Here is a 23,087-nt window from a genome sequence, read left to right on the forward strand (position 1 = left end):
AAAGCCGTGTCTAACTTTCATCTTTTATTTGGGCATGTGTCTGACACGTGTCCATGGTATTTTGAGCCGTGTCCATGGTATTTGGACACACCTCCAAATGAAATCAAGTTGAATTTAAGGTAAATAGTGAGAATTGTTATATGGTTGAATTTGGTGGGGAAATAAGTTGAATTGGAGACAAATAATGTTCTTTAGACTAGTAATGAGATGTCGAAATAGATTGATTATAAGTTGGTTTTTGGTTTTGGAAATGAGAATGAGTTATAATTAACGTAAGTTTTACTTTCACTTATTTAAATTTAATATTCAATACTTTTTCAAAAATAAAATCACACATATATAAGTATAAAATATATATATTTTTTAATTTAAATGACGTGTCTCGTGTCCTAAATTTCATGGGATGTCGTGTCACGTGTCCGTGTCCGTGTCCGTTTTGGTGCAACCTAGATCCTTACTATAAATACCCCATTGTACTAATTATATTATCATCAATCCTAAATATTATTTATGTTCTTCTTATGAAATCTTAATATCATTTTAATCTTGTAATCAACTTTTAATTAAGCATTAATAAAAATCTCATTTCCTTAATTTCTCTATTGTTCATCATTTATTTTGGGTAATTGAAGATTATTTGGGGTTTATTTGGAGGATTGACAACCTTCCAATCATTCATCAAGTACTTCTATTATTCTTTGCTTATTATTTTGGAATCATCATTAGGTATAATTCCCTTAATCCCTTTTTAATTATTGTTAATCTTCTTCATTTATTCATCATGTTTTGTCTTGCTAGTATGATTGACAACCTTGTTAGCATGTTAAACTTGATAATGAGTGAGTAGTTTCCTTAACTAGGGTTAATGGGGAATTAGGGGAAACCAACATGGGGATTGATGCATGCTTAATCTAATATGCTTTCATAATTAATTTGCTTTCTTGTTGAGATTTCAACTTATGCACATGTTATGTTTGATGAAATGCGAGCCTATAAATCCTTGCATTTTTTACCCATCACTTATCTTTTTAATGAGACTTGTAAGACATAAACCAACTCGAGTCTCATTAGACCATGCATATAGTTGGATAGGGAGGATTAAGTCGACTTGTAGGTGTTGTACAATCTAATCGATTCGGCTCCAGGACCCAAACCTTCCTAGGGATTGTAAGATATACACTAACTCGATCCCATCAGAACAATAATTGCTTGCATCTAATTGAGAACATGTTTGTATGATCAAATCCCATGAATCCCCTATGAACCCATGACACCCTAGTGCTTTTAATCATTTGCTTACATCTCTCATTTTATTCATCTTGATTGTTTATTTACATTGTTATTTAGTTTAGTGATCTTCTTATCTCAACCCAAATTGTGACACTCTTAGACACCACTACTTGCAATCGAAAATCCTACATCAATACCCGTCTCTTGGGATCCAACCTTTACTTACCTCTTTACTAATAGTAGAGTAGTTTGTGAAGTTATAAATATTGTTTTGGTCTAGGTGCTCCTAACGACACGTAACCGAAAAATAGTTCCGACCAAAAATGGCGCCGTTGTCGGGGACGGTGTTAACTTTATTTGATTTTTTTGATTGTTATTAGTTGTGTCTTTCTTTGCCTTGGGGAAGTAAAACTCCTCAAGGTTTATTCTAATTGTTTTCAAGTTGTTTGATATTTTGCAAGATGGATATTATAGATTGTTTTGTTGAGGACCACTTGAGTATACCTTTCTTCAAAGACCCCATGCAAGCATTAGAAGCCTTAGAAGCAAGTGAGGCCAAAAATATGCATTGGGAGTTGGAGGTAGATCTTCTTGAGGCCGCTCTAGCCAACAAAGAACTTACTCATGCGCAATCCAAATTAGTACATAACATTCTTGTGGAAGCATATCAACCCATGGAACAAGAGCAAGCAATCGTAGAGGACATCATACAAACCGAAAAGCAAGAAGAATTTGTCATGGAATTTGAGTATGATGAGATTAGTGAGTTTGAATAACAAGTTGAATATGCCATGAAAATGGAATGTCTAATGGAAATGGAGCAAGTTCTTAATGAACCTTCAATGGAGGAAAGTGAGGTACAAGTTCCAACTCTAAAACCCCTTCCCCCAAATTTGAAATATGCTTATCTTGATAAATCTAAGACCAAACCCGTAATTGTTAATGACAAACTTGATGAGAACCAATTGTGAAAATTGCTTGATGTGTTGAAACAACATGAAAAGGCTATAGGTTATAGTCTAGATGACCTTAAGGGTCTAAGTCCCAATTTTTGCATGCATAGAATTCATCTAGAAGAGGACCATAGACCTACCATCCAATCTCAAAGGAGATTAAACCCCCACATGCAAGAAGTTGTTAAAGGAGAGGTTATAAAATTACTTGATGCGAGAATCATATATCCCATATCGGACTCTTTGTGGGTTAGCCCCGTTCAAGTGGTACCTAAGAAAGGAGGTACCACGGTGGTGAAAAATGAAAAGAATGAGCTAATACCCACAAGGAAGATCACCGGTTGGCGTATGTGTATTGACTATCGAAAATTGAATTCCGCAACAAGAAAGGATCATTTCCCCCTACCATTCATTGACTAAATGCTTGAGAGGCTAGCCTCCAACAAGTTCTTTTGCTACCTTGACGGGTATTCGGGATTCTTTCAAATCCCCATACACCCGGATGACCAACACAAGACCACCTTCACATGTCCTTATGGTACTTTTGCATAAAGTAGAATGCCTTTTGGCTTATGTAATGCCCCCGCTACTTTCCAAAGATGCATGATGAGTGTCTTCTTCGACTACCTAGAGACCATAATGGAAGTTTTTATGGATGATTTTAGCGTTTATGGAAAAGACTTTGACTCATGCTTGCATAACCTTTCTCTTGTATTGCAAAAATGTGAAGATGTTAGTCTCGTTTTGAATTGGGAAAAGTGTCACTTTATGGTCAATGAAGGAATTGTTTTCGGTCATTTAATCACGGAAAAGGGCATCGAGGTCGATAAAGCTAAGGTTGAGGTGATAGAGAAACTCCCACCTCCCGTGAATTTTAGAGGGGTGAGAAGTTTTCTCGGTCACGCGGGTTTCTATCGCCGTTTTATAAAAGATTTCTCAAAAATCGCGAAACCCCTCACTCAACTCTTACTTAAAGATGCCCAATTTCATTTCACTAATGAGTGTGTTGAAGCATTTAATAAAATTAAGGAAGCACTAATCTCGGCACCGATCATTCAACCACCAAATTGGGAACTACGGTTCTAGATTATGTGTGATGCTAGTAACTACGCCGTTGGAGCGGTTCTTGGCCAACGGGTAGTAAGGGCTTTATATGCTATCTACTATATAAGCAAGACTCTTGATTCTTCCCAAGTGAACAATGATACCATCGAGAAAGAGCTCCTTGCCATTGTCTATGCATTAGACAAATTCCGTTCCTATTTGCTTGGATCCAAGGTGATTGTTTTTTCGGATCACCGTGCTCTTCGACATCTCTTGATAAAGAAAGAGGCAAAACCAAGGTTGTTAAGATGGATTTTGCTTCTTCAAGAATTCGACTTGGAAATAAGAGATAATAAAGGGGCCGAGAATGTAGTGGCGGATCATTTGTCAAGGATCCGGTTTCATGATGAAGAAGGAGAAACACCGATCAATGACTCTTTCCCCGATGATATCTTAATGGCCATTCAAACACAACTTGAGAGGCATATCACCCCATGGTTTCCCGATTATGCCAACTATATTGTTGAAAGAGTACTCCCTCCAAACTTAAACTACAACCAAAGGAAGAGGTTTTTGTTCGAAGTAAAGAGGTACTTTTGGGATGACCCAAATCTTTACAAGGAGTGTAGTGATGGGCTCTACCGAAGGTGCATCCCTCAATGGGAAAATCAAGGAATTTTGGAAGGATGTCACTCATCCCCATATGGTGGACACCATGGAGCAAGAAGAACCATTGCGAAAATTCTTCAATCGGGCTTCTTTTGGTCTACAATGTTCCAAGATGCTAGGGAGTTCATCCTTCATTATGATGCGTATCAAAGAACGGGGAATATCTCTTGGAGGAATGAGATGCCACAAAAGGGCATACTAGAGGTAGAGATCTTCGACATTTGGGGGATCGACTACCAAGACCCGTTTGTGACATCCAAAGGGAACAGATACATCCTTGTGGCCGTAGACTACGTCTCAAAATGGGTGGAGGCAATTGCCACCCCAACCGATGATGCGAAAACGGTCACTAAACTCTTCAAGAAAATAATCTTCCCAAGATTCGGAGTCCCTAGAGCAATCATAAGTGATGGAGGGATGCATTTTCATGAAAAGAAGCTCACATCCCTTTTGACCAAATATGGTGTTCAACATAGAACCGGCTTGGGATACCATCCTCAAACAAGCGGTCAAGTTGAAGTTTCAAATAGAGAGATCAAGCAAATTCTTGAGAAAGTTGTCAACAAGACTCGTAAGGATTGGAGCATGAAGCTTGATGACGCTCTTTGGGCCTATAGGACCGCCTATAAGACTCCCATTGGAGCTTCCCCCTACAAACTTGTCTATGGGAAGGCATGCCACTTGCCAATTGAGTTAGAGTACAAAGCTTTTTGGGCAATCAAAGCTCTCAACCTTGATCTCAAACTAAGTGGTCAAAAGAGGATGATACAAATTCAAGAGTTGGAAGAATTCCGACTACAATCTTATGAGAATGCCAAGATCTACAAAGAGAGGACAAAGTTACTTCATGACAAGAGAATCAAGCAAAAAGCCTTGCATAAGGGAGACAAAGTCCTTCTATTCAATTCCCGATACCGACTCTTTCCCGGGAAGTTAAACTCTAGATGGATGGGTCCTTATGTGATCACCGAGGTAGGGAAGTATGGAGACTTCGAGATCAAGTAGGAAGATGGAAGCAAATTCAAGGTCAATGGCCAAAGATTGAAACCATATTATGAGGAAGCATTCATTGGAGAGGTCAAGGTCACCTACCTCGGGCCTCCCCCTCCTTGAAGAGATCATCAAAAGGAGAGTTTGGTGGAGTCCTCTTGTAAATATACTAACCCCTTTAACTTGTATTTTTAACTTTATTGCATTTTTATCATAAACATAATTCTTGCCATGAGAGTAAGTGAGGGAGGGTCGCTAATCACTTTGATGAATGAAGGATTTAGAATTCAAGTGCGGGGAAGCGCTTACACCGGAATAGAGGAAAAACAGGACCAGTCTGAGCGTCCCGTGAGGAAGCCGCTCGTCCAGGCAAACAACCCGAGCGTCCCACTAGCAAGCCGCTCGTTCTAAGAGAGCTGAGGAGCAGCTGTTTTGTTCTGACTCGAGATCCAAGCGTCCTCAGTGACCATCCGCTCGTCTGGATCTGGACGGTCGTCTCATCAAGAATACGTTCGTCCCGACAGTATCATTTTCTGGCATTCTTCCCTAGAAGAGAATACGAGCGTCCTCTATGAAATCCGCTCATCCTACTACAGCAAGACGCTCGTCCAGACCAGCATACGCACGTCCTGGCTACTTCAGAATCTGAGATCTGTCCTGGATGACAATCCGAGCGTCCCGCATGGAATCCGCTCGTCCCCGTGGTCTGAAATTCGAGCGTCCCGGTGCAGAATCCGCTCGTCTCCCTGCGTCTTATTTTCCAGATTTTCGCCAATTAAAATCTCCCCCACCACACAATTTGTGACACATCATCCTTCCTTCCACTTATAATATAAACCCCCCCTCTCTTATGACCCAAATCATATCTCAAGCACTCATTCACCCAACAAAAACAAAAACCCCCAAATTCTAAGGTTTCAAAAAGATTCAAGAGAAGATCTAATTCACAAAGAGCATCCCCATATTTCCACAAGTCAATTTCCAAATCTACATCTAAGAATGGGACCAAGAGGATCTTTATTTAGGGAAAGAAGAAGACCAAGGGTAAGAGGAAGCTCATCTACTTCTCACATCAACACTCTAAGAAGAGAACATGAGGAGATAGTTGACCTCACCAAGCTCGACGATTTTTCCAGCATTGAATTTGTCAACGATGTTCAAAGGCTTGTATTCCACTGATTACTTGGTAAGAATATTCTTCCTACCAAATTTATGTGCCACAAAACCTTGAGAAAGCTTGGAATATATCACCAAATGGAAGCCCTCTTCGAGTTATTTGGTCTTTCTACTTTGTTCCATATGCATGAACGAACCTATCGGTCTCTTGTCCTTGAGTTCTTAAGTTTCTTAAAGATTACCACTTTGAACAAGACAATTTGTGTAGAGTTTAGATTGGAAAATGTAACAAGGATGATGACTCTTGTCGAGTTTGCAAATGTGCTCGGTTTAGATGTTTCGCCTACCCGAACATCAAGACCAAAGAAGTATAGTGTAGCACCATTGTGGAAAGCCATGACCGGTCGAGACTTTTTATATATCAAGGAATGTTTGGCCTTTCACATCCAAAACCCCATCCTAAGGCTCACTTACCGATTCTTATCCGGAACTATTCTTGCTCGCCGAGATCCGGCGATAGTGAACGAGCTCGATCTTGTTTTTATGGAATCATATCTTGAGATCCAAGGGAGAAGTGGATATAATTTCAATGCACCGCTTGTTCTCCTAGAGAATTGGGCAAAATTTCGAAACGGGGACGATGATGGTATGAAGCATATTGTAAATGGAGGACTCATCACAAGACTTGCAAAGCACTTGAATCCCAAGTTTAATGAAAACAATGAGTATACTCCACTTCCGGTAAATACAAGAATCAATGAGGAGCTAATTCTTGTACAACATCATTGGATAACCCATGAGGGTTATGAGAAGAGGATCAAATGGATCACCAAGAGGAGAAACCCCATTTACCTACCAATGAATGGTTTGCCAAGAATTTCCCCAAGAAGAGGCCCTCTTTCTCCAATCCCATCATATCTCGTCCCCACAAACCCAAATCAAGTCAATCAAGTACCACCTCCAACACAACAACAACATGAGCAACCAAGAAATGAAAATGAGAAGATTGTGATACTACCCTACCTTTTCCAATACCAACCCTATAACCACCCAAATCCCTTCATCCTTCCTAGGGATGATTTCGTGACGGGGATCCTTCAATATATGAACCTCCGCCAATTCGAGGCCAATGTGGATAACTACTATGCTTTATATCCACAATTTCACTCTTAGGTCTCAAAAATTAGTCATAACTCAATTTTTGACAATAATTCAACTTGATTTAATTTTATGCTCATATTAGACCTTAAAATCATAACATTTATGAAATAAATCCAAATTAAATTACAATAATTTTGAATTTTGAATTTTAAATTTTTGAACATTCTGGAATATATCCATGACACTCATTATGTAAAAAATCAGGGTTAAAAATTTCGAATTTATTTCGAGAAAAATATAGTTGCAATTCATCGGTTTTATCAAATAAAACATCTAAAGTATACAAAAATTAATCCAATCAATTTTAAAATTTTATATCTGATAATTAAGATATTAATTCAACCCAAAATAATTTTCTCATGCCATGTAATTCGTTTTAGCCATTTATGCTAAAATAGTCACTATTTATGCCATTTTTACACTAAAAACTCATAAATCATGCAAAATGAATAAAGTTCATTTCAAATTTTACACACAGTGAGTAAAAAATGCATGTGACAACATATTAAAATTTCATGGCAACTTTCGAAGTTTAACTATATTTAACCATTTTACCTCCATTTAATCCATTTTTATCTCATAAAAATCATAAATCATGCAATATTAATCACATTAATACGAAATTTTACATACAATATGTAAAATATGTATGTGAGGTCATATAAAAATTTCAAGATTAGAGACTTAGTTTAACTATTTTTAGCATTTTAATTCCCATTTTAGTCATAAAAATGTAATAAAATAACTAAAAATCAGTAAAATGAGCAATAAAATACCATAAATCGTAAAAATGACCTAAAAACATTTTCGGACCAGAATATACAATATGAATCAATATTTCGTGATTTTATCTAATAAATCACAAATTTTTAGTTTTAATTAAGTTACTAATAACTCGAAAAAACTATAAATCGATTATGCATGCAACATCCTATGCTCTGATACCAATTTTTAGGTTTATTAACCTATTATTAGACTCTTATAATGGTGAACTAATTAACATATTAATATGAGTTCATTAGATCTAGTGCATGCATAACAAAATAAGTAATTAAATGAGGAAAAAAAACAATGTTACTTGCATTGTTATATGGCTCGAAATGGACACAAGTAAGGTCTCCTACCTTCACTTATTATTGAGCTATGAATAATAGGATGATCCTCCATGAATCTTCATGCATTCAAATGTAGAATGCCTCGTTTTAGTTGCACCCAAGATAAGCCCTTATCACTACTAAATAATATTTGCTAGATATTTATTTAGTAGTCTACCTTAAAAATGACTACTAATACTCATATATTACATTAATAATATTAGTAGTATCATGGAATAATTTAGATCAAAACTTCTCAAGTTTTAGAGAAATAGAAATGAATATGAGAGGGGGATTTTTGCATGTGAGATTGAGTGGAAAAATGAGAAGAACAAGATTGTTCTCATACAGGGCATGTGCCGTCCAAAAATGCCTATTAGTAGAGCATTTTATTGTCTTGTCAAATCTCATATGCAATCATCTAATTATATGTAGGTAGTAGGCTTTAGTAAAGTATTGTCATAAGTTGTTGGAGCATCTTTCCAACAACTAAATGACAAAAACCAAAAATCAAGCATACTCGTCAATTTGGACGGTACACTTGAGAGTGTATGGGTCCATTTTTGTCTTATAATATTTGTCCCACAAATGCTTATAAGTCTTATGTTTAATTATCTTACATAATAAATATTAATTTGATCAAACAACAAGTATGTGACAAATTAATAAACATATATTCACTCAACTTATTGAGTAATATTTTATCATTATATCAATATATAATGGGTCCCATAATAGCTAGTTAGTTAAATTTACAATCTCTTGTAAATGTAAATAACTAATTACCTCTACCTCGAAATATTTATAAAACCTCAACATAATTTAGTAAATTAATATATTAATACATTAATCCACTAAATCGAATCTTATTTAATCGAATTACAATAAGATACACATTTTCTTTCAAAAATATAAATTGTTCTTATTTAAGGAATTAATTAACTTGTATCAAAATACAACTAATTAACTTTACTAATAAGGGCATCATCCTATAGGTGTGACCTTAAGGGATCAATTGACCACCACCGTCCTACGACAGTAACGTCAAACTCTAGCAAGCTAATCGTTACCGATTAATGTTGATCAGTTGACTATTCAATTTATCAACCCTTTCGTATTCTTAATATGATATTTAATTATGATTTTAAACCATGTGATCTCACTATTGTTGAGGACACATACTCCAACAGCTTTACCTCCACATTTCCCATAACTGTTATGCCTTTTCTTACCCGTAGCCTCAATTTCCCATAACTTTTGTAAGCCCTCGGCTGTGACAGACACTGTTTGGTTGGAATGTATGTATGGTGATTAGAATTGTCTATCATTTTTGTTGCAAGCATGTTTATGTGGGTCGTAGTCTAGGTGAGTGACTATTTTCTCTTCTACTCTTGCACTTTTGTACTTACCCTTTGCTTCATGAGAATAAGAGTGACCCGTGAGAGTCCGATTTTAAGGGTCTTGCAAAGCTGACAGTTCAGCTTATTTATAGACATCATACAACTCGTTTGCGCTTGACTGTTGTAGCTATAAATGTCGATTTTATTTCCATTAAATGGTTTAAGTGGACAAGTTATAGCTAGCTCTGAGTTTTCTTTTCTATTCCATTAGTTTGAATTTAGTTTACTCGAGGACGAGTAAAGGGTCGGTTTGGGGAGATTTGATACGTGCAATTTATATAGTCTTTTTAGCCTCTTATTGCACGTATTTCTATGTCATTTCTATAGTTTTTTATTGCAAAACCCCGAATAGGCTACTTTGGTTTGTTTTGTCTTATTTGCAAGAACGGACTTCAAAGTGGTGAAATCGCGCCTTATTTGCTCCTTTTAGCATGCATTTAAGGAGATGGAAGATTTAGATCGAAAATGATGTGCCTCGGGAAGCGTGAAGGAGTCCTTGGGAGCTGACCAATCGAAGTGTAGGCTGTTTTCAGTGGCTAACTGCTCGATCGAGTCATTTCTTGGTGGATCGAGTGGTTTTGATGGTTGCTGGTGTTCGATCGAGCCCCTGGTGTACTCGATCGAAGTGTGCGGATTTAGAGGTCTTCGATCGAGAGCCATAGTTGTTCGATCGAAGGGATTGGCTGAAGATTACCTCGATCGAGAGGAATGAAATGCATCGATCGAGTGATTTACTTAGTTACACGGGATTTTATTCCGTGTTTTTTTTATGTTTTAGCTAATAATATCTTCCCTATATAAGGAAGACGTCATTAGGTTAAGATACACACATACACACTTACTCTATGCTTAATTACTTTTTCTCTTAAAGACGGCTAGAACTTTTTCTTTGCCTCTTTATTCCGGATCTAAACTTTGTAATCTTTCTCTACTCTTTAATCTTAATTTAATTCTTTTTTTTCTCTTAATTATTGTTCTCTCGCTCTATTGTTCTTATTTATTAGTTTATGCTTCATCCTAATCATTCCTTTATTATGTCTCTCTTTAGTATATTCATCGTTGTTTTTGTTTATGTCATTAATAGCATGAGTAGCTAAATTCTCTTATGTTAGGATTAGGGGAGCCATGGTAATGAGTTGATGATGTTGTAAATAGGTTATATGATTAATTGTGAGAACTGCCTCATTAACAATATAACTGTAACCGTTTAGTTGAGTGCACGCTTCTTAACCCATTAATTCGGTTAAACTCAATCCTGGATCGGAAGATTGGAATGAACGGACCTGTTATGAACAGTAGACTACCCTAATGAGGAAGGAAGTTAAGTTAGTTGTAATCTAGGGTGGATAGCGGGCCGGAAGGACCTTTCCCTTGCCCTTTTCATAGTATATCGTCTGAACTATTTACGACTGAGTTGATTAGTTGCCATGGTGAACCGAAATCCTAGCATACCCCTCTTTATCTGATCACACACCTTGCTTATTCTTGCTTTCACTGCTCTTTTCTCTATTTCTCTTGCCTTAATAATCAGTAGTTTAGAAATCAATTAAAAACTCTCGATCGTTACTAGACAGACTTAGAATTACAGATAGATATAATAGCCTCCCTGTGGAGATCGGCCCTACTTCTGTTAACTTCTGTTAGTAGTCTTAGGCATTTATTTTTGGTACTAAAATGACGGTATCAGTGATTGTGGTTGTTGGAGATGATGAGATGGATGTTGTGAGCCATGTCGGAAGATTGTTTCACTCCCTTATTTTGCCTCTTGTGACTCATGTCACAAGAGGGATGTGCACATTAATGAGCTTGGGTTCGCTTGTTACGATGAGCGGGAATTTGACGTCCACGTTGCGGTTTGACATCGGTAGGGGTGGGTTACCTGTTGCGGTGGGAACCCGGCTACTCGTTTAGATGAGAGCCCATTGGTCACTATGGAGTATAGGGTGATGGAAGATTGTGATTGTCTGTGTGGATTGCTTATTGTGTTGTATGTTGAATCTTTGTGATTGTTATATAAACTAGTGTAGATCCCGCGCAAATACGCGGTAAATATAGGCCTTTTCATTTTTAGTGCATTAGTTATAGATTTTAGATTTATATCTCACGATTTTTTATAAAAGAATAACTAATATTAAAATAAATCAAAAGAATTGAATAATTACACGAATTGTGTTTTTTATTAAAATATTTTAGTTACATCAACAAGATTTGGAGGAGCAACAAGATGTCATCGGCTTGGAGGAGAAGCACTCTTGTCCCTTTGTACAAGAACAAAAGTGATTTTCAAGAGTGTTCCAATTATCGGGGAATTAAACTTATGAGTCATACGATGAAGTTATGGGAGTGGGTAATCGAGCAAAGGCTTAGGAGATGTGTAGACATCTCGGATAACCAATTTGGATTTATGCCCGGGAGATCGACTATGGATGCGATTTTTATCATGAGACAATTGATGGAATACCATCGGGACAAGAAGAAGGACTTACATATGGTTTTTATTGACTTGGAAAAGGCATATGATAGGGTACCAAGAGAAGTACTTTAGTGGGCTTTGGCGAGAAAGGGTGTGTCGCAAAAATATATTGACCTCATAAAAGACATGTATGAAGGGGCTAGTGCAAGTGTTCGCACTAATGTTGGGAGAACGGAAGAATTTCCTATTACCATCGGGGTGCGTCAAGGTTCCGCACTTAATCCTTTTCTCTTTGCTATAGTTATGGATGAGTTGAAAAGGGATATTCAGGACGACATCCCTTGGTGTATGATGTTTGCTGATGATATTGTGTTGATTGATGAGACAAAAGAGGGGGTGGAGAGAAAGTTGGAATTGTGGAGGCAGACTTTTGAGACTCGTGGGTTCAGGCTGAGCAGGAGTAAGACTGATTATTTGAGGTGTCAGTTCACTAAGGTGGCGGGGTTGAGATCGACAGAGGCGGGGAGTATTATTTTCGATGGGAATGTTGTTGAGGGTTCGGATTTATTCAGATATCTAGGATCTATTATTCAAAAAGATGGAGAGTTAGACGGAGATGTGGCTCACAGAATTAAAGCGGGATGGTTGAAATGGAAGAGTGTTTCAGGGTTTCTATGCGATAAAGATATGCCCCAAAGATTAAAGGGAAAATTTTATTGCACGGCAATTAGGCCTGCCTTACTTTACGGCTCCGAGTGTTGGGCCGTGAAGCATTGTCACATTCAAAAGATGAGTGTGGCGGAGATGCGCATGTTGAGATGGATGTGCGGACATACAAGGAAAGATCGGTTAAGGAATGAGGTGATTAGGGAAAAGGTAAAAGTGGCGCCAATAGAGGACAAGATGATGGAAAACCGACTAAGATGGTTTGGCCATGTGAGAAGGAGACCTATGGACGCACCAGTTAGGAGGCTGGATACTTGGAGAACTGAAAAGGTCCCTAGAGGTAGAGGAAGACCGAGACAGCCATGGTTAAGAGTGATAGAGCACGATATGAGAGTTCTGGTGCTTGAGGAGAGTATGGTGACGGAGAGGGCACAATGGAGGGAAAGGATACATGTGGATTTTTAGTATTTGATGTTTTTTGACATATTTAGTGTTTTTTTTATTTAATTTAAAGAAATTAAATTATTTATTCTTCTCTCCTTTATTACACTTTTTTACCAACCACTTTCTTATAGATTTTACCTGGTTCATTTCGGATCCTTAATTCTATTTCGGTTTTTAAAAATCGTTTTAATCTTTTCTCTCGATTTTAAATTTTAAGTTTTTATAAAAGAAAGCCGGAATTCGATTTTAAAACCCCTAAGTTTACCTTGACTTTCCATTACATTTTCGTTCTTCCTTTTTGTTTTTCATCTTCCCTTTTTTTATTCGCATTTTGAGGCGTGCGTTCACCCATGGACGGTTCGAAAGGATGATTCATGTCAGCCGACCCCAAATCATTTTGGGATTAAGGGTCTGATGTTGTTGTTGTATTTTAGCTACATCAAATTATTTTTAAAAAAAAATCTTTTTTCGTCCCGAAATTAATAATAGGAATACAGTTGTTATGTATAAATTATTTTAAATGGAAAATTAACTTAATAAATGAAAATCTAATTTATTTCCATATAAGTATAAGTTTGAGCACTTTGGAGAGAAAACTTTAGAGAAGTTGTATTCTCTTAGTATATAGCAGGATTTATATTTTTTAAATTTGTACCTCATTAATATTTATCAGTTCACTCCATTGTATTTTGATATGAAACAAAAAATTGAAATTAAGAACTAATAAAAAAAATTATTTAAGTTGTGAATTTATTTTAGTGAATATTTGTCACGAAGCTAATAGTTAAAATGTGTCAAGTTCTTTGTTACTCCGACATTTCACTTAACTGCCGTGTCGCGTGTCGGACACGTTTCGGTGTCCGACACGACACGATACTTTGACACTTCAATTTAGACCACAAAATAGAAACATTCACCCAAATTAGCCATGTCCGACACTCTGACACGTGTCAGACATGACACCGTGTCGGAGAGTCGGAGTAACACATGTCAAGTTATTCTCTACAATAATAATTATTACATTACTGAAAAATTTAGCAACTTATACTTTATAGTTTAATATCAATTTTATTTTATTTTAATGAAAAAATCATAACTATAAATTTATCTAAAAAATGAGAGTTTATTTATAAGAATATATTCATTAAAGATATAATAATGTAATGAAAGAAAATTTTATTTGTTACCTTATTTAGCTAGATGCTTTTGGAGGGAAAACTAAAAGATTCTACATAGTATAAAAGCCAAGTTTTTTCTTGGCTGGTGAGTTTTTACGTGTGGGTCCCGCCATGTCTCCTAGACTATTCAATTACCTTCTCTCCTCAAGCAAATTCCTCTTATTTCTATCTCTTATTCCTATTTTAATTGCTTATGTTAAAACATAAGTTAAAATGTCACAATTTACATAAATATTTCAATTTACAATTTTACATACATTCAACGGGTCTAACATGTCAAATACCTTTAATATAATTCTAATAAAATACGGTTGTATATTATCTGATATTCAAATATAATATTTATCAAATATTCGAATCTTCAAATATGAACTATTTATATTGTCACGGTATTGAACACTCAATCACGCTCAATTATATGTTCATATATATCTAATGATAGCACCTGCTATTACGACTCGTGCATTTTTTGCACGGGAATAAAACTAGTTTTTATTCTCTTAGGCCATGTTCTTTTGGACTGAAACGGATCTGATCTGAACTGAACTTATAGGATCTGAACTGAACTTATAGGATCTGAACTGAACTTATAGGATCTGAACTGAACCGAACTTATAGGATCGGAACTGAACTGAACTTATTGGATCTGAACTGAACTTATAGGATCTGGACTGAACTGAACTTATAGGATCTCGAATCGAATCGAACTTATAAAATCGAATCAACTTATAGGATCTGAACTGAACTTACACGATCCGAATTTAAATTAACTTAAATTAATTTAACTTAAATATTATTATTATTATTATTATTATTATTATTATTATTACTATTATTATTACTATTATTATTATTGTTGTTGTTGTTTCTTTTTTTTTTTTTTTTTTTTAAAACCGCAACTTTTTTTTTGTAGAAAGATTAGGATCTATTCTCATTAAAGATAATCAAGGAATACAGATCCAAAGTCCGTCAATCTACAAGGGAGCCAGTGTGGCCACCTAAATAAAATAACAAACGCCTAACAAAAACCAGATAAAAATCATCAAAAGCTAGCATGAGTTTGTAGTCTAATAATAACTAAGTACTAGATTTGCCAAATTAAAGCAGCTGGAGTGGAGCTAAGCCCTTTGAAGATCCTTCTATTGCGTTCCTTCCAGAGGAGATAGATAGCACACAACAGAAGGCATCTCCGCTGTCTCTTTACCAGTGCAGAACCTCTGTTATGCAGCTTGTACCAACGGAGGGTCTGAGATAAGCTAGCCTGAATAGGCACCTGCATCCAGCGGGATACTTGAAACCAAACCTCAGCAGAATAGGGGCATTCAAAGAAAAGATGGGCAGCCGTTTCGGCAGCACTCTCACACAGCACACACCTGTTGACAAGCACCATCCCTCTCTGGCAAAGATTGTCCACAGTAGGTAGTCTATTCTCAGCAGCCAGAAGACCAATAAAAGAATGCTTAGGGATGTTAAGGGGTTCACCCAGAGTCCTATGATAGGATTGAACAGGCCCTTTGCTCCTCAAGCATTCATAAATCAAACTTTTGTATTCAGGAGTAAGTAAGAGCTGCTTAGCTTGCTGAATACCACCAGTGTACAAAACCAGATTATCCCTGCAAGTGATGATATTTCCCCAAAACCAAGAGTGGACAGTAGTAATTTGGAAGTTCCAAAAGCTAACACTTTTAAGAATGTAAGCATTAACCCATTTGACCCAAATATTAGGAGCATCAGTTTCAATCTTCTTTATCCACCCCATCATCTGTTCTTTATTACAACTCAGAATCTCTTTAATGTCAACCCCTCCTTCCTTTCTTGGCCTACATAAACTCTCCCAACTTTTAAAAACCATCCTTCTTTGCCCATCTTCAATACCCCAGAGGAAGTCTTTACACATTTTATGAATCTTCTTAACTATCCCTTTTGGTAAAAGGACACTGGCTCCCCAAAAATTATGAATCCCAAAAATGACTGAATTAATGAGAGCCACTTTTCCAGCATAACTCAGAGTGGTATTAGCCCAGTGAGTAATGTGGCTTCTAACTTTATCCAGCATAGGTATAAACATCCTGTGAGTTAGTCGAGCCCCAAATAAAGGAATGCCTAAATACTCACAGGAAGCTCACCCTCAACATAACCAGTGGAGTCAAGAATAAGCTGTTTTAACTGTGGATTGACACCTCCAAAATACAAGTTAGATTTCATGGGGTTAACCCTGAGCCCAGAATAACCAGCAAACAAAGATAAACACTTATTAACAGCTTGAATTGAGGGAAGATCCCCCTAGTGAAAATCAAAAGATCATCAACAAATACCAAGTGGGTAAGCTGAACCTTAACACATTTTGGGTGGTAAGAAAAGCTAGGGTAAGAAGGAAGCTGCCTCAACAGCCTAGACAAGACCTCCATACACAAAGTAAAAAGATAGGGGGACAATGGATCCCCCTGCCTAAAACCCCTTTTGCCAGGAAAGTAACCCTCAGTAGAGCCATTAACATTAATAGAAAAATAAGAGGTGGAAATGCAGCCAAGGACCCAGTGAGAAAATTTTGGAGGGAAGCCAAACCTTTGCAGGCAATGAGTCAAAAATTTCCAATTGACAGAATCAAAAGCTTTTTGAATGTCAACTTTTAGAATACATCTTAGGGTCAGCAGGCTTCTATTGTACTTAAAAGCCAGCTCATGAGCAAGCATAGAGTTATCAAAAAGGTCCCTTCCTTCAATAAAGGCAGCTTGTTCCAATCCAACAATGTCTCCCAACACTGACTTCATTCTGTTAGCCAAAATCTTACTTACAGTCTTATAAAATACTGTGCAACAAGATATTGGCCTAAAATCAAAGACAGATTGAGGGGCATCTTTCTTAGGGATCAAAGCTATAAGAGTGGAGTTAGCAGCTCTTGGCATTTTTCCAGTGTTGAAAAACTCCATCACAGCAGCATTGAAATCAGGGCCCGTAACCTCCCAAGTATCCTTAAAGAAACCATAAGAGTAGCCGTCCACACCAGGACTTTTATTTCTATCAATAGAGAAGAGAGCATCTTTGATTTCCATGGAAGTGACCATATTATCCAAATGTGTAGGATTCTGGAGAGTATTATGGGTAAACAACTCAGCAGGGATAGGCTGAATAGTTTCCTCAGAGCCAAGAAGAGATTTATAGAAGTCCAGAAAAGCCAAAGCAACTTCAGCATGGCCAGTACAAACTGACCCATGAGTGTCCTTAATCAATCCAATAGTGTTCCTACTCTTTCTTGCAACAATACTAGCATAAAAATACTTAGTATTAGCATCACTAAGTTGAAGATGTTACACTTTAGCCTTCTGGACCAAAACCCTCATTTCTGCTTTCTTCATTTTCATATAGTTTGCAGAAAGTTGCTTTTCCTCCCCAAGAAGAAGTGGATTCAGAAGAGAGGATTGAAGAAGAAACTGACATTGAGTCAAAGCAGCTTTTGCTGCAATCACTCTTTGAGTAATGCAAGAAAACTCATTCTTGTGGATAACCTTGAGATGACTTCTGAGCCTTTTCAATTTAGAAAACAATCCAAAAAATTTTGATCCAGTAATAGGGAGGCTCCATTGATCAGCTATAAGTTGGCTAAAGCAAGGAGAAAGGGACCAACAGTTAAGGTATTTGAAAGATCTTATAGGAGAGAAGGTGGTGGCAGTGTTGAGAACAATGGCAGCATTGTCAGAGATTCCAGCAGGGAGAAAAGTTACCACAGAAGAAGGAATATTAATGTACCATTGAGGATTAACCAAGAGCATGTCCAGCTTTGCCCATCTTGGAGAATTCTCCTGCTTATTGTGCCATGTAAAAGCCCTCCGGTATAAGGGTGATCAGACAAGGCACAATCTTGAAGACAATCTCTAAAATCCTCCATTTCTCTATCATGAATAACACACCCAGCCCTTTCATCAGCACTTAGAGAAACATTAAAATCACCCAAACAAACCCAGGGGGAGTGAATCCCATGAGAAATAATCCTTAAACTATCCCATAAGTCACATCTCTCAGAAGCTCTATTAAACGCATAAATAAAGGTAGCCTCAATTTTTTTCTGACTAGCATGATGGAGCAAAGAGCAATGAAGAAATTGGGCCCCACGTGCCAGCACATGAGCTTGTACTGAGACAGAGTTCCACAAAACCCAAAGCCTACCCCCAGAATGCATATCATAATTAGTAATTAGCTGATAACTTGGAAATTTTTTCCTATGAATAAATCCAGAGAGCTGCTGCTTAACATGAGTTTCTATAATTACTCCACAATCAACCTTTTTAGCTCACAAGAAGCCTAAAACCTCCTGCTGTTTTTAGGGGTCAGTCATCCCTCTCACATTCCAGGAGGAAATGATCATTGAGGTGATAGAGGGGGTGGCTGACCACCAGGATCAATCTCCACAACTATACCCTGATTTAAAGCTAAATGAACTTGATCCTGATCCACCTCAAGACAGACTAAAACTGGGCCTTCAGTAGCAAGTGCAGCATATTGATTGCCTAAATCAGTAACCACTGAATCAGTTGCAGTAAGAGATCTTTTCTTTGGAGTACTCTTCTTGAGAGGGGTTTTAGTAAAACCCTCTTTATCCTGCCTAGTTTCAGTCACAACGGGCTCAATAATAGGCTATTTGGGCTTGTAGACTTGCCTGGGTTTGTTATTATTACATCTATCCTGGGTATGCCCAATTTTCTTACAAGAATGACAAAAATGAGGCACCCATTCATAGTCAATCTTTTGTAAAACAGTACCACGGTATGGTGTTTGGAGAGTCATACCTCTAGGCAATTATTTAGAGAGATCAACCTCCACCAAAATTCGAGCAAAGGCAATCTTACTCTTAGTGGTGGTTGGTTCATCAGCACAAATTGGCTTTCCTACAAAACTAGCCACTTTGCTCAATGCAGTTTGAGACCAGAAACATGGGTCAAGGTTAGGAAACAAAACCCATATTGGGACAGTAGTAATCTCAGCTAATTCCTCTGCAACAGTAGGGGACCATGACTTAAAGACCAAAGGATAACCATTAACATTCCAAGAATCTGCCTGGACAGCAGTCATATCCTTCTTTGTCAGAAATCGAAAGTAATACCACCCACGAGAAAAATAAAGGATTTCAGGTGTAGTGATATGATTCCAATTTTTAGAAACCAGCGAGTTAAGCTCCACAATCGAAGTTTGCTTACCCATAACCGTACCAACTAGAGTAGTGCTCCAATACTTAACTTCATCAGCAATGTCAGCCTCATTAATAATAACCTCAGACTCATTACCTTTAACAAAGGACAAAGACATACCCTTACTGGATGATTTTAGGGTTTGGGCATAGGGTTTCTTTGGAGGGGGGTTAACAACAGGGGCATTAACCACAGGAGGAACCTCATCAGAGGCCACTGGGGTAATAGGAGGAGTAGGATTTACCTGTGTCGAAGAAGACGACGCTCCCTTCACCGGAGGAGACCCTGAATTAACCGAAGAAGTAACCATGAAATCCCCTAAATTCGCAGATTTAGGAGAACGAGTAACAGAATCCCCTTGCCATGTGGAAACCTTTTCGTTAGATCTGGTATTGCGACCAACGGCCGGATATTTGGGCGGCCGGCCCCTCGGCATAGCTGCGGCGAAACCCTCAAATGTGAAGGCGGAGTGTACCACTCTATCGCTTAATTTTCAGAGATTTTTAGAGAGAAAAAGAAGAGATAGAGAGACCGGATTATTATTATTATTATTATTATTATTATTATTGTTATTATTATTATTATAAAAACGCAAACTTTTAGTGAGATTAAACAAAAAATTTACATGAAATTAGTGGGCAGCCAAGAGAGAACACTGATAAGAAAATATAGTCTAAAACACAAGGTAAAATAATAACATATTTTCGCTTTATATACATTGGTTTGTTCATACATTATACTACGGTTACATTACGATAAAAAAATAACGAGAAGAGTGATAATTTTGTTTTGAAAATAATAATGTATAAATGTATCAATAATTAATAATGTCAAATATTTTTGCGTCGGTTTTTAAAAATAATACTCCGTATATTACTTTTCTAAACTGAATTTATAGGATCTGAACTGAACTGAACTTATAGGATCTGAACTGAACTTATAGGATCTGATCTGAACTTATAGGATCTGAACTGAACTGGTCTTATAGGATCTAAACTGAACTGAACTTATAGGATTTGAACTGAACTTATAAGATCTGATCAGAACTGAACTGAACTTATAGGATCTGAAGTGAACTTAAATTAAGTGACTTTAAGTCCAAAAGAACAGGACCTTAGTAGTAGGAGGATCTTATTGACCTTGTGTGGTGATGTGGTGTTTTCTTATTTTCCTTTACTTGTCTGCGGTGATTCATTTGATATTGCCGACAAATGGTGATCAGTAACTCTTTTCAGATGTTTTGGTGGATGTTGTGAGTTGTTGCTGGGATTCATTGAGAGTTATTTTTAGCATATTTTTCCATAATTATGAGTTATTTATAATGGTGCAACATATTTGCAAATTATAAAAATAAATCGTAAGTATATCTACCAAAAAATACTTTGCACTGGATGTAAATTCCATTTCATATTACAAAAATCTTACTTGTATTATTTTTCTGTATTATATGAGAAAGGTACGTTTTTGAATGGTAATGCGTAAAAATCGGTGATAAGTAAAAAGTATATTGTAGAATCATTGTAAGTTACCGAATTATTAACATTGTTATTGAATATGAATAAAAAAATGCACGGTATAATCATGCAATTTGCATCCTTTATCAAATTTCTAATTTTTAAATGTCGATTGTGTTATGATTTGAATACATGTTATGTATTGAATTATTGATATGCAAAATATTTTGGGACATTCAAATTATTTGACAATTATAGGGATTGTGTTTTCGCTGCCCGTTATATCAAATATTGGGTTCGCCCCTACTTGTGACGCTTCAATGAGAATTTGTGATCTCACAATATCATTCGTTTACCTTTGCCACATCATTTTTTTGAGCAACAACAATTTCAAGCTACAAGTTACTCCAATGGTGAATCTTATTTAGTATTAGCTTGATGAGACCTAATTAACACACTTTTTTATTAATTTATTTAATTCTTAATTACTAAATAAAAAATAAATGAGACAACTATTTTTTTATTGGTTATATTTTCTTGTGGGACCATTTGAGCTACTAGCTCAATTTAAGCTAGTTGATGTGGAGTGCTCCAATGGTTAAGCAAGTAGCTTGAAATCTTTTTTATTTGCAAGCAAGTCCTTTTAGGTAACCATTGGAGATGCTCTAAGGCTAAGATAGAGGACTGAATTTTGAATTTTTTTTTCCAGATAAGGACCTCAACTTATAGATTTTCCAGGTAAGGACCTCAAACATTACTCTGTTAACTTCCCATTAAAATCATTGGTTCAAGTCAATTCTTATACCATACACCCAGGTGTATGGTACTTTCTACTCCCACTATTAAAAAAAAAATAAAAAAAAATTAAATAACAAAAGTCCCCCACTACTTAATAGTTATCACTTTCCATAAACTCTTTCTTTCTCCTGTTTCAAACTACGTCTTCCGTTTCTATCAAAAAAAATCGTCCATAAAATTTAATTTTCCATCCAACACAGTGGTTTTGTAATCTTGATTCGAGTTTTGATTAATTAAATTCTAACTTATCAGGTATGTGTTAAAATTACTTCGTGTTTTGATTAATTAAATTCTAATTTATCGGGTTTGCGTTGAAATTACATAAACCCTAAAAGTTGTATAATACCGTAAATTAAATTGAGTTTTTATGTTTTATCTCTCATTATTTATGATTAAATTTGTGGTTTCGAGTGTGATATTCATCATATGACACTATCATATTCACTCAGAATTTAGTGAATATGATAATTTAATTTGATGAATATGTCTTATCAAGTGTGATATTCATCATAAGTCACTATTATATTCATTTTGATTTTAGTGAATATGATAATATAATTTGATGAATATGTAGTATTTAGTGTGATATTCACCTTATGATACAATTATATTCACGTTGAGTTAAATGAATATGATAGTGTAATTTGATGAACGTGTGTTATGTAATGTGATATTCATTTTATGACACTGTTATATTCACTTTGAGTTTAGCGAATATCGGTCTAATTTGATGACTATGAACTGTAAATTTGATAAAACTCGAATACAAATAGATGAAAGAAAACTACGAATTTAATAAATTCAATAGGATTTTAAATTTGATAAATTGAGTAATTTAGAAAAGAAAAAAAAAGGTACTGTGAGAGAAGTAGTGGGTAGTTTATTTTTTTTTCTTTTTATTTTTTATTTTTTTTTGCCCATAACTACCATGGGTGTATATTACTCCCTACTCCTGGGAGTAGGATATAATTTGCCCGCAATAATCACAACTAATTGAAAAGATGATTGAACTCCTAGCAAAACCTGCCGTAAAACATTGAAACCCACCCTACCAAGTCCAAGAGCATCATAAATTGCACGATCACGATTCTTTCACTCATGATTCTATTGTTCATCACCCCTCCCCTTGATTGAAAGTTTTGTTCTTGTACCACTGCAACACAGTAATCCCGTGCAATGCATCAATGGTGGATTGGTGATGTTGATGTGCAGATGAGGGTGGTGTTGTTATTACACGTACTATATTATGTTGATTCAAGTTGTTGACATGATGTGGTTGTATTGTGTAAGGCAA

General features: G+C 36.4%; 2 protein-coding genes across 2 annotated transcripts; both read right to left on the minus strand.

The window, feature by feature from the left end:
* Positions 1–15,442: 15,442 nt before the first annotated feature.
* On the minus strand, positions 15,443–16,414 carry LOC141614600 (uncharacterized). Its single transcript, XM_074433347.1, has one exon. It carries the CDS (start codon positions 16,412–16,414, stop codon positions 15,443–15,445), a length of 972 nt encoding a protein of 323 aa, XP_074289448.1.
* Positions 16,415–16,461: 47 nt separating this feature from the next.
* On the minus strand, positions 16,462–19,851 carry LOC141614601 (uncharacterized). Its single transcript, XM_074433348.1, has 6 exons — positions 19,171–19,851; positions 18,747–18,954; positions 18,081–18,615; positions 17,671–17,958; positions 16,761–17,622; positions 16,462–16,641 (listed from the first exon to the last, which is right to left on the minus strand). Exons 1-6 carry the CDS (start codon positions 19,849–19,851, stop codon positions 16,462–16,464), a joined length of 2,754 nt encoding a protein of 917 aa, XP_074289449.1.
* Positions 19,852–23,087: the final 3,236 nt, after the last annotated feature.

This window comes from Silene latifolia, chromosome 11 (assembly GCF_048544455.1).
Source record: "Silene latifolia isolate original U9 population chromosome 11, ASM4854445v1, whole genome shotgun sequence".
In the NCBI taxonomy this organism is placed as follows: Eukaryota; Viridiplantae; Streptophyta; class Magnoliopsida; order Caryophyllales; family Caryophyllaceae; genus Silene; species Silene latifolia.